Genomic DNA, 12,370 nt, shown 5'->3' with positions numbered 1-12,370 from the left:
AAATCCCGACCCCCGACCCTTCAGTACTCCTCGACTTTCCTGCTCTCCCGCCGCCGTCCCAGGCTCGAGTCCCTCTTGGATAAGCCCACAGCTTCTCAACTCCTCAGGTAAGAAGCTGTGGCAGCACGGTGGCATAGTGGTTAGCACTGTTGCCTCACAGCGCCAGGGACCCGGGTTCGAATCCGGCCTCGGGTGACTGTCTGTGTGGAGTTTGCACATTCTCCCCGTGTTTGCGTGGGTTTCCTCCGAGTGCTCCGGTTTCCTCCCACAGTCCAAAGATGTGCGGGTTAGGTTGATTGGCCATGATAAAAAAATTGACCCTTAGCGTTAGGGGGGATTAAATACGTGGGGTTACGGGGATAGGGCTTGGGTGGGATGGCTGTCGGTGTAGGGACCGGGTGCTAGGGTTTGGATGATCAGCCATGATCTCGTTGAATGGCGGAGCAGGCTCGAAGGGCCGAATGGCCTACTCCTGCTCCTATCTTCTATGTTTCTATAATGAAGCAGTCCGTGCCCGCGTGCAACAAGACCTGGACGACGTTCAGGCTTGGGCTGACAAGTGGCAGGTAACATTCACGGCACAGAACTGCCAGGCACTGACTATCTCCAACAAGCAATGAACTTGGAGGTGGTGGTGTTCCCAGGCGCCTGCTGCCCTTGTCCTTCTAGGTGGAAGAGGTCGCGGGTTTGGGAGGTGCTGCCGAAGAAGCCTTGGCGAGTTGCTGCAGTGCATCTTGTAGATGGTACACACTGCAGCCACGGTGCGCCGGTGGTGGGGGGAGTGAATGTTTAAGGTGGTGGATGGGGTGCCAATCAAGCGGGCGGCTTTGTCCTGGATGGTGTCGAACTTCTTGAGTGTTGTTGGAGCTGCACTCATCCAGGCAAGTGGAGAGTATTCCATCACACTCCTGACTTGTGCCTTGTAGATGGTGGAAAGGCTTTGGGGAGTCAGGAGGTGAGACACTCGCCGCAGAATACCCAGCCTCTGACCTGCTCTTGTTGCCACAGTATTTATGTGGCTGGTCCAGTTAAGTTTCTGGTCAATGGTGACCCCCAGGATGTTGGTGGTGGGGGATTCGGTGATGGTAATGCCATTGAATGTCAAGGGGAGGTGGTTATACTCTCGCTTGTTGGAGATAGTCACTGCCTGGCACTTGTGTGGCGCAAATGTTACCTGTCACTTATCAGCCCAAGGCTGAACGTCGTCCAGGTCTTGTTGCATGCGGGCATGGACTGCTTCATTATCTGAGGAGTTGTGAATGGCACTGAACACTGTGCAGTCATCAGCGAACATCCCCATTTCTGACCTTATGATGGAGGGAAGGTCATTGATGAAGCAGCTGAAGATGGCTGGGCCTAGGTTCCATACTCAGTCAAATGCTGCCTTGATGTCAGAGAGTTATACAGCACAGAAAGAGGCCCGTCAAGCCCTGTCTATTCTAATCCCCTGGTTATTGACCCCTCTACTAAGGGGAAAAGTTCCTTTCTATCTACCCTATCTATGCCCCTCATAATTTTGTACACCTCAATCAGGTCCCCCCTCCGCCTTCTCTGCTCGAAGGAAAACAACCCCAGCCTGTCCAGTCTCTCTTCATAGCTGAAGCGCTCCAGCCCAGGTAACATCCTGGTGAATCTCCTCTGCACCCTCTCCAATGCAATCACATCCTTCCTATAGTGTGGTGACCAGAACTGCATACTGTATTCCAGCTGTGGCCTAACTAGCGTTTTGTACAGTTCCATCATAACCTCCCTGCTCTTATATTCTATGCCTCAGCTAATGAAGGCAAGTATCCCATATGCCTTTTTAACCACCCTATCTACCTGTCCTGCTGCCTTCAGGGACCTATGTACATGCACACATGTCAAGGGCAGTCGCTCTCGCCTCACCTCATTGAGGTGCAGGTTCTGTGGTGTCGACTGCTGCTGCCTGTGCTGGCTCTGGGGCGAGCGTTCTGCAGGGAGTGAAGGCTGGTCTGTTCTTCACGGGTATGTCCGGATCAGCGAGCGTGTCGTTCAGGGGCTGCGTCTGAGACTTGCTGACTTTTGTACGAGGGGCTGCAATGGTTTGGAGGGTGTAAGGGGAGCCTGAGAACCCCCACACACAGCAGGAAGGGCCCAGGCCACATCCATCGCAAGGGGGTTGGAGTATAATAGTAAGGAAGTCTTGCTCCAATTGTACAGGGCCTTGGTGAGACCACACCTGGAGTACTGTGCACAGTTCTGGTCTCCTTATCTAAGGAAGGATATACTTACCTTGGAGGCGGTGCACCGAAGGTTCACTAGATTGATTCCTGGGATGAGAGGGATGTCCTATGATGAGAGATTGTGTAGAATGGGCCGATACTCTCTGGAGTTTAGAAGAATGAGAGGTGATCTCATTGAAATTCTGAGGGGGATTGACAGACTAGATGCAGGGAGGATGTTTCCCCTGGCTGGGGAGTCTAGAACCAGGGGTCACAGTCTGAGAATACGGGGTCGGCCATTTAGGACTGAGAGGAGGAGGAATTTCTTCCCTCAGAGGGTGGTGAATCTTTGGAATTCTCTACCCGGGAGCTGTGGAGGCTCAGTCGTTGAGTATATTCAGGACTGAGATCGATAGAATTTTGGATATTAAGGGAATCAAGTGATATGGGGATGGGGTGGGCAAGTGAAGTTGAGGTCGAAGGTCAGCCCTGGTCTTATTGAATGGCAGAGCAGGCTCGAGGGGCCGACTCCTGCAGGCTCGAGGGGCCGAGGGGCCTCCTCCTGCTCCTAGTTCTGATGTTCTGGTCCCCGGCCTGGTGCTGAGTTTGGGTCTTTGTGTTTCTAGGTGAAATGTCGCACCATGAGGTGTTGGACGCGGTTGCCGCGGGAACGACCGTCGTGCTCTGCGAGCACAGCAACACGGAGCGAGGGTTCCTGACCGAGCTCAGGGACGTCCTGACCCAGCGCTTCCACAACCAGGTCACCGTCCTCCTGTCCGCCCATGACCAGGAACCTCTCCGTGTGATGTGAGCACGACGACGAGCAGGGGAGGTCGAGCATCAAAACCCTTCAATAAAATGATTACAGCACTGACACCGGGAGAATCTCATTTCAAAATAGGCTTGGCGGTGACTGTTCGGGCCTACGACCACCGCAGGCCTCAGAGACAGGTCAAGACTGGTGGAGAAATGAACTGTTTTGAAATAAAAATGAACACAGATGACCAGTAATTGCATAGTTTATTTGAAGAGGTAATTTGTAATTTGCAGGACTATAAAGTAAAACCAATAAACATAAAATACTGAGGTTTTAACTGGCTATGATTATACTGTGAAGGCTGCTGAGCATTCGGCAGCCTTGCGGAATATATAGGTGTGTCGAGTACAAAAATTGTGGTACAATTAACAGGAGTACATAAATTAAACAGCACCCAGGTCAGATTAAAGGCAAGGAGGGACTTGGGGGCTGGTGTTACCCGGGGAATGTTTAACACAGGGCACTCGGGGTGGAGCGTTACCCGGGGAATGTTGAACATGGGACACCCAGGGGCACGTAGCCTGTTGTGTAACTGAGCCCTATACACAGAGAGCGGGAAGGGCCCAGGTTCCATCTCCCAGCCTGTGCTGAAAGCGGGACAAACTGAGTGATGGGAGGAGCTGGAATTAGAGAGCAGGACAAGCTGAGTGATGGAGGAGCTGGTATCTGATTCACTCACGTCTGGTACTGTACGGCCCGTGTGTGTATCAGTGTCAGCTCCTGTACATGTACAGCACACAGCAGGTAAAGGAACGATTCACTCCCGTCTGGTACTGTACGGCCCGTGTGTGTCTCAGTGTCAGCTCCTGTACATGTACAGCACACAGCGGGTAAAAGGGAACGATTCACTCCCGTCTGGTACTGTACGGCCCGTGTGTGTCTCAGTGTCAGCTCCTGTACATGTACAGCACACAGCAGGTAAAAGGGAACGATTCACTCCCCTCTGGTACTGTACGGCCTGTGTGTGTCTCAGTGTCAGCTCCTGTACATGTACAGCACACAGCGGGTAAAAGGGAACGATTCACTCCCCTCTGGTACTGTACGTTCCGTGTGTGTCTCAATATTCATGCTGGTTTTGTTCAGGCAATAACTAAACAATTAATTTTCTTTTGGAGATGTAGTTTTAGATCAGCTGTGGCTTAGTGGGTCTCACTCTCACCTTTGAATCAGAAGGTCGAGGGTTCGAGCCCCACGCACTCCAGGGACTCGAACCCATAATCCAGGCCGATACTCCCAGTGTCAGTACTGAGGGAGTGCTGCACTGTCGGAGGTGTCTTGTACTGTAGGGCCTGCGTGTGTCTCAGTGCCAGCTTCTGTACATCTGAGAGCTGGATTCTGAGAGTGGGACAAGCGGAGTGATGGAGCAGCTGGTATTAGAACGTGAGATAAACTGAGTGATGGAGGAGCTGGAATTAGAGGGTGAGACACATTGGGTGGTGGAGGAGCTGGTATTAGAAAGCAAGACAAGTGGGTGATGGAGGAGCTGCGTTTAGAAATGAGACAAGGTGAGTGATGGAGGAGATAGTTTTAGAGTGCAAGGAGGAGCTGGAATTAGAAAGCGAGACAAGCTGAGTGATGGAGGAGTTGGAATTAGAAAGCGAGACAAGCTGAGTGATGGAGGAGTTGGAATTCGAAAGCGAGACAAGCTGAGTGATGGAGGAGCTGATATTAGAATGCAAGATAAACTGAGTGGAGGAGGAGCTGGAATTAGAAAGCGAGACAAGCTGAGTGATGGAGGAGTTGGTTGTGGATTTGAGAAATCTATTCACACTCCCCCTTCGAACAGGGGCGCCCTGGAGTTACCATCTCCCGCTTGCGGACATACGAAACCCAGCCCAGCGTTGACCCGTTCCCGCTTCCTCGTGGTTCGTTCCTTGTAAATGCGATCGTCTGGCGGGGAGCAGACAGGAGGCCAGGCGTCTAGCCAAAGAGCTTGGTGAAGCAGGGGTGGCAGTAGGGCTTGTCATTCTGCTCCTTGAAGGTGCCCTTGTTCAGCTGCTTGAGGCAGAAGGCACAGACGAAGTGCTCGGGGTGGAACTTGTTGCCCATGGCGGTGATGCAGCGGCCCGTGATGGGCTTCTCACAGCCGGAGCAGAGCGAGCCGCGGTTCTTGTGGTAGTGGATCTCACAGTAAGGCTGGCCCGCGTGCTCAAAGAAACTCCCGTTTACAAAAGGCGTGTAGCAATCCTGCGGGGACAGAGGGAGGAAATCGGCAGGGGGAGGACAGATAGAGAGAGAGAAGGAAACAGTGGTGAGCGGAGGGGACGACTTTCACCTGCTGTCAACACAGGTTCGAAGCCAACCTCTGACCCCTGGGGCTCCAGGGGTCATGGGGTTCACGCGCGCCAATCTCCCCCACCCACCCTACCAGCCCCAACCCATCCCCATTCACTGGGTGTCAGTCTGTAACCAGCGGGGCAGTAGGATTAGTTTGGGGATTGATACAGAGCTATGGGAAGAGAGCGGGGCAGTGGGATTAGTTTGGGGATTGATACAGGGCTATGGGGAGAGAGCTGGGCAGTGGGATTAGTTTGGGGATTGATCCAGGGCTATGGGGAGAGAGCGGGGCAGTGGGATTAGTTTATGATTGATACAGGGCTATGGGGAGAGAGTGGGGCAGTGAGATTAGTTTGGGGATTGATAGAGGGCTATGCGGGGAGAGCAGGGCAGTGGGATTAGTTTATCATTGATACAGGGCTATGGGGAGCGCATGGGGCAGTGGAATTAGTTTGGGGAATGATACTGGGCTATGGGGAGAGAGCAGGACAGTGGGATTAGTTTGGGATTGAAACAGGGCTATGGGGAGGGAGCGGGGCAGTGGGATTAGTTTGGAGATTGATACAGGGCTATGGGGAGAGAGCGGGGCAGTGGGATTAGTTTGGGGATTGATACAGGGCTATGGGGCGAGAGTGGGGCAGTGGGATTAGTTTGGGATTGATACAGGGCTATAGGGAGCGCATGGGGCAGTGGGATTAGTTTGGGGATTGATACAGGGCTATGGGGAGAGAGCGGGGCAGTGGGATTAGTTTGGGGATTGATACAGGGCTATGGGGAGAGTGCGGGGCAGTGGGATTAGTTTGGAGATTGATACAGGGCTATGGGGAGAGAGCGGGGCAGTGGGATCAGTTTGGGGATTGATACAGGTCTATGAGGAAAGAGCGGGGCAGTGGGATTAGTTTGGAGATTGATACAGGGCTATGGGGAGGGAGCGGGGCAGTGGGATGACTTTGGGATTGATACAGAATCAATGGGCCGAACGGCCTGCTCCTGTGCTGGGATTTTCTGTAAATCAGTCGGAGTCATTGAATGACCCGCTCCACACCTCTCTCGCCACCATCCTGTTGTCTCTGGTCGTGAGTGGGGGGGGGCGGTCCCTGTCTCGCGCGCAAAATGGCCGCCTCCTTTGCCCATTTATAAAATGGCCGTCGTTGCTGGTTTCGCATGGCATGATCCCACCCGAACGCCGCCACCTCTTTCCCCCCCCACCACCCCGGTCTATCGCCGCTGCTCACTCACCCGACATACGAAACACTCCGGGTGCCACAAGGCATTGAGGGCAGAGATGTAGTTCTCCAGTATGGCCTGGCTGCAGCCGTGGCAACGCGAGGCAAACATCTCGTAGAAGTCCTGCCGGCAGTACGGCTTCCCATCTCGCTCGTGGAAACCTGTCGATGGGACAGCGGGAGGGGAGGGGCAATTAATTTAAGGTCGCGCAACGTGCAGCACACCCTCGGGTCAAAATAAACACACACCCCCCCAAATCAGGGCCGGAAAAATAAGCCCAAATCGGTCGCTGAGGCCTACTTCCACCTCACCGTCCTGACTGGGATTTCCCATCGCCCCGGCAACCTGCTCCCAGGAGGCTCCTTCCCCAGGGGGCTTGGGCCCAGGAACCCGGCCCATAGAAGATAGGAGCAGGAGTTGGCCATTCGGCCCCTCGAGCCTGCTCCGCCATTCAATGAGATCATGGCTGATCATCCTATTTCAGTACCCGGTCCCTGCTTTCTCCCCATATCCCTTGATCCCTTTAGCCTTAAGAAATATATCCAACTCCTTCTTGAATATATTTAATGAATTGGCCTCAACTGCCTTCTGTGGTAGAGAATTCCACAGGTTCACCACTCTCTGGGTGAAGTAATTCCTCCTCATCTCAGTCCTAAATGGCTTACCCCTTATCCTTAGACTGTGACCCCTGGTTCTGGACTCCCCGACCATCGGGAACATCCTTCCTGCATCTAGTCTGTCTAGTCCTGTCAGAATTTTATAAGTTTCAATGAGATCCCCTCTCATTCTTCTAAGCTCCAGCGAGTATAAGCCCAATCGACCCAATCTCTCCTCATAAGTCATTCCTGCCATCCCAGGTATCAGTCTGGTGAATCTTCGCTGCACTCCCTCCATGGCAAGAACATCCTTCCTCAGATAAGGCGACCAAAACTGCACACAATACTCAAGGTGTGGTCTCACCAAGGCCCTGTACAACTGCAGCAAGACATCCTTGTTCCTGTACTCGAACCCTCTCGCTACGAAGGCCCCATTTAACTCCCACCCACCCCTACTTCCCGTGTGGAAAGTCTTTGTTTCAATTAATTCTCGCGATGTGGGCAAGGCTGGGATTTATCATCCATCCCCCTGGTTGCCCCTTTTGAAGCTGGTGATGGGCCTTCTTGAGCGTCGAACATCTAGCAAAGAGACATAGGAACAGGAGTAGGCCATTCAGCCCCTCGAGCCTGTTCTGACATTCAATGAGATCATGGCTGATCTGGGATCTTAGTTACAAGGAAAAGCTGGATTTGTTTTCATTAGAGCAAAGGAGGTTGAGGGGTGACTTGATAAAGGTGTACAAGATTATGATGTGTTTGGATAGTCTAGACGGGGAAAGGCTGTTCCCACTAGTTGATGGTACAAGGACTAGGACACAGAATTAAGGTTTTGGGCAAGAGATACAGGGGGGGGGGACGTGAGGAAAAACTTTTTTACGCAGCGAGTGGTGAGGACCTGGAACTCGCTGCCGATGGAAGTGGTGGAAGCGGAAACACTCAGGCCTAGAAATTGGGGTGAGGCGCCAAAGTGGGGCAAAAATCGCCTGGGCGCTGGATTTTGCACAGCGTTTCGAGCATTATCGATCGTCGGAAATTCGGTTTCAGTGCGCCTAGAGGGGACGCGGCGCGGCTCGAGGCGCTCCGCGTCCCTCTTAGGGCGCTGAAACTGAATTTCGCAGCGCAACGTGCCGCAGCGCCACATGCTGCGGCACGGCACGCTGTGGTACTGCAGGCCTTCCTCCCAAAGTTAAGGGGGAGGAGCCTGCAACGGCGCGATCCCCGGTCGCGAATGCCGGCAAAAGAGCCCGGCACCGCGGAGAAGTGCCGGGCTCTCGGGAAACAGCCGGCAATGCCACGGGGGCGGGGGAGGGGGGATCTGGAGGTCAGGGACGGAGGTGCTGGCAGGCGGCCGCCGGAAAAACCGGCCGCCCCGCACCTCCACCTTAACTTGCGCCTCTGCCGGCGCAGTAAGGCCCCGAGAACCGGGCGCGGGTAGCGATCGGCGCAGCAGCGGCGATCGCTACCCAATATCGCGATCGGGACGCGAATGGGGCGCTGCGCACACCGATGACGTCATCGGTGGCGGCGCAGCGCAACAGGTTAACACCACCATTAGCGCCCCAACTCAATATGGCGCAAGGCGCAGCCAGTGGTGCTACAGCCACTGACTGCCTCTTTAGGTGCTAAAAGGTGGCGCTAGCCACCCAATTTCTAGGCCTCAGTGTTTTCAAGGGGAGACTGGATAGGCACTTGAGGGAAATAAACTTGCAGGGCTACGGGGATAGAACGGGGGAATGGGACTGACTGGACTACTCTACAGAGAGCCGGCACGGACTCGATGGGCCGAATGGCCTCCTTCTGTGCCTCTATGACTCTTTGACTATCTCCACATACCCGCCTTTGGCCCATATCCCTTAATACCTTCGGTTAACAGAAATCTATCAATCTCCGAGATAAAATGAACAATTAATCGAGCATCAATTGCTGTTTGCGGAAGAGAGTTCCAAACTTCTACCTCCCTTTGTGTGTAGAAGTGTTTCCTAATTTCACTCCTGAAAGGTCTGGCTCTAATTTTTAAACTATGTTCCCCAGTCCTAGAATCCCCAACCAGCGGAAATAGTTTCTCTGCCTCTACCCTATCTGTTCCCCTTAATATCCTGAAAACTTCGATCAGATCACCCCTTAACTTTCTAAATTCCAGGAAATACAACCCTAATTTGTGTAATCCCTCCTCCTCTCTGGAATTTTTTGAGGATGTAACTGGTAGAATAGATAAGGGAGAACCAGTGGATGTGGTGTATTTGGACTTTCAGAAGGCTTTCGATAAGGTCCCGCATAAGAGATTAGCATGTAATGTTAAGGCACATGGGATTGGGGGCAAGGTACTGACTTGGATAGAGAACTGGTTGGCAGACAGAAAGCAAAGTGTTGGAATAAACGGGTCTTTCTCCGAGTGGCAGGCAGTGAATAGTGAGGTACTGCAGGGATCGGTCCTTGGACCCCAGCTATTCACAATATATATTAATGATCGAGACGAGGGAACGAGATGTAATATCTCCAAGTTTGCAGATGACACAAAGCTGGGTGGGCGTGTGTGCTGTGAGGAGGATGCAGAGAAACTCCAGTATGATTTGGACAGGTTGGGTGATTGGGCAGATGCAGTATAATGTGGATAAATGTGAGGTTATCCACTTTGGTGGCAAAAACAGGAAGGCAGATTATTATCTGAACGGCAATAGATTGGGAGAATGGGAAGTGCAACGAGACCTGGGTGTCCTTGTGCACCAGTCGCTGAAGGGAAGCATGCAGGTGCAGCAGGCGGTTAAGAAGGCAAATGGTATGTTGGCCTTCATAGCGAGAGGGTTCGAGTACAGGAACAAGGATGTCTTGCTGCAGTTGTACAGGGCCTTGGTGAGACCACACCTTGAGTATTGTGTGCAGTTTTGGTCGCCTTATCTGAGGAAGGACGTTCTTGCCATGGAGGGAGTGCAGCGAAGATTCACCAGACTGATACCTGGGATGGCAGGAATGACGTATGAGGAGAGATTGTGTCGATGGGGCTTATACTTGCTGGAGTTTAGAAGAATGAGAGGGGATCTCATTGAAACTTATAAAATTCTAACAGGACTAGACAGACTAGATGCAGGAAGGATGTTCCCGATGGTCGGGGAGTCCAGAACCAGGGGTCACAGTCTAAGGATAAGGGGTAAGCCATTTAGGACTGAGATGAGGAGGAATTTCTTCACCCAGAGAGTGGTGAACCTGTGGAATTCTCTACCACAGAAGGCAGTGGAGGCCAGTTCATTAAATATATTCAAGAAGGAGTTGGACATATTTCTTAAGGCTAAAGGGATCAAGGGATATGGGAAGAAGGCAGGGACAGGGTACTGAGTTTGGATGATCAGCCATGATCTCATTGAATGGCGGAGCAGGCTCGAGGGGCCGAATGGCCTACTCCTGCTCCTATCTTCTATGTTGCTATGTTTCTAACTTAACCCTTGGAGTCCGGGTTTCATTCTGGTAAACCTACGCCGCACTCCCTCCAAGGCCAGGCGGTTTTGATGCAGTTAAGAGACAACCACATCAGGTGTGGGACTGGAGTTACCTGTAGGCCCAGCCCGGCAAGGACCGCCGGCTACCGTTCCTAAAGGGGCATTAGTCGAGTTTCCAAAATTCATTCGCGAGATGTGGGCGTCGCTGGCAAGCCCAGCATTTATTGCCCATCCCTAGTTGCCCTCGAGAAGGTGGTGGTGAGCCGCCTTCTTGAACCGCTGCAGTCCGTGTGGTGACGGTGCTCCCACAGTGCTGTTAGGGAGGGAGTGCCAGGATTTTGACCCAGTGACGATGAAGGAACGGCCGATATATTTCCAAGTCAGGATGGTGTGTGACTTGGAGGGGATCTTGGAGGTGGTGGTGTTCCCATGTGCCTGCTGCACTTGTCCTTCAGTGTGCCAGTGCAGCCTTCGGTCGCCTGAGGAAGAGAGTGTTTGAAGACCAGGACCTCAAACCCGGCACTAAGCTCATGGTCTACAGAGCAGCAGTGATACCTGCCCTGCTGTATGCCTCAGAGACATGGACCATGTACAGCAGGCACCTCAAAGCACTGGAGAGGTACCACCAACGCTGCCTCCGCAAGATCCTGCAAATCCATTGGCAGGATAGGCGCACCAACATCAGTGTTCTCGCTCAGGCCAACATCCCCAGCATCGAAGCTCTGACCGCGCTCGATCAGCTCCGATGGACGGGTCACATTGTCCGCATGCCCGATACGAGACTCCCAAAACAAGCGCTCTACTCGGAGCTCCGGCACGGCAAGAGAGCCCCAGGTGGGCAGAGGAAACGCTTCAAGGACACCCTCAAAGCCTCCTTGAAAAAGTGTAACATCCCCACCGACATCTGGGAATCCCTGGCCCAAGACCGCACAAAGTGGAGGAGAAGCATCCGGGAAGGCGCCGAACACCTCGAGTCTCTTCGCCGGGAGCAAGCGGAAGCCAAGCGCAAGGAGCGCACGTCAACCCAAGCACCCCACCCACCCGCCCCTTCGACCACCGTCTGCCCCACCTGTGACAGAGACTGTAGGTCCCGCATTGGACTCATCAGTCACCTGCGAACTCATTTTTAATGTGGAAGCAAGTCATCCTCGGTTCCGAGGGACTGCCTAAGAAGAAGAGGTGGAAGAGGTCGCGGGTTTGGGAGGTGCTGCCGAAGAAGCCTTGGCGAGTTGCTGCAGTGCATCTTGTAGATGGTACACACTGCAGCCACGGTGCACCGGTGGTGGGGGGAGTGAATGTTTAAGGTGCTGGATGGGGTGCCGATCAAGCGGGCTGCTTTGTCCTGGGTGGTGTCGAGCTTCTTGAGTGTTGTTGGAGCTGCACTCATCCAGGCAAGTGGAGCGCAATCCTGCCGTGGTGGGATTTCAACTTGTGCCCTACTGGATTACTGGTTACATAACATGCTGACAACACCAGCGTATACCCGCGTGACCAAGAAACCTCAATCAGGAACCCGATTCCTTCACCTTCCCTCCAGGTTAGGTTCCCGAGGCCAGGGTTCATCTCCAGCCACCAGTGTCTGGTCTCGGGAGGGAGGGGTTGGGACAATAACCTCCCTCGGACAGGCCGGCAGGATCCCCCCCCCGCCCCCCACCCCGTCTAACAGACGTCTGGTTTGCCGTCTGGGCGAGCTGGGGGCTTGGAATGCAGTGCGGGCCACTCACCGTCCTCGCCGAACACTCGGCCACACTTCACGCAGCAGAAGTGGTTGGGATGCCAGTTCCGGTCCAGTGCAGTCACCATTTTCTAAAGGAGAGGGGGAAAAGAAGACTTGAAGCA

General features: G+C 53.5%; 2 protein-coding genes across 2 annotated transcripts in view; one reads left to right on the top strand and one right to left on the bottom strand.

Moving 5' to 3' along the window:
- Positions 1-3,271, top strand: part of nif3l1 (NIF3 NGG1 interacting factor 3-like 1 (S. cerevisiae)) — a 19,543-nt gene extending 16,272 nt beyond the window's left edge. Inside the window, exon 7 of the mRNA XM_085974546.1 lies at positions 2,810-3,271. Within this exon, the coding sequence (XP_085830672.1) occupies positions 2,810-2,994 (185 nt within the window). The 3' untranslated portion in view covers positions 2,995-3,271. The remainder of the gene's footprint in view (positions 1-2,809) is intronic.
- On the bottom strand, positions 3,187-12,370 carry LOC147094925 (paxillin-like). The gene is made up of 3 exons (XM_085974551.1): positions 12,256-12,370; positions 6,517-6,665; positions 3,187-5,187 (listed from the first exon to the last, which is right to left on the bottom strand). The coding sequence occupies exons 1-3, from the start codon at positions 12,332-12,334 to the stop codon at positions 4,921-4,923; spliced, it is 495 nt and encodes a 164-aa protein (XP_085830677.1). The 5' UTR covers positions 12,335-12,370; the 3' UTR covers positions 3,187-4,920.

The sequence above is a fragment of the Somniosus microcephalus genome, unplaced genomic scaffold (genome assembly GCF_052327205.1).
Source record: "Somniosus microcephalus isolate GS21.2 unplaced genomic scaffold, FLI_Smic_1.0 unresolved_chr1, whole genome shotgun sequence".
Lineage (NCBI taxonomy): Eukaryota > Metazoa > Chordata > Chondrichthyes > Squaliformes > Somniosidae > Somniosus > Somniosus microcephalus.
Note: the sequence above shows the minus strand (reverse complement) of the source record. Positions and strands in the feature narration are given on the sequence as shown.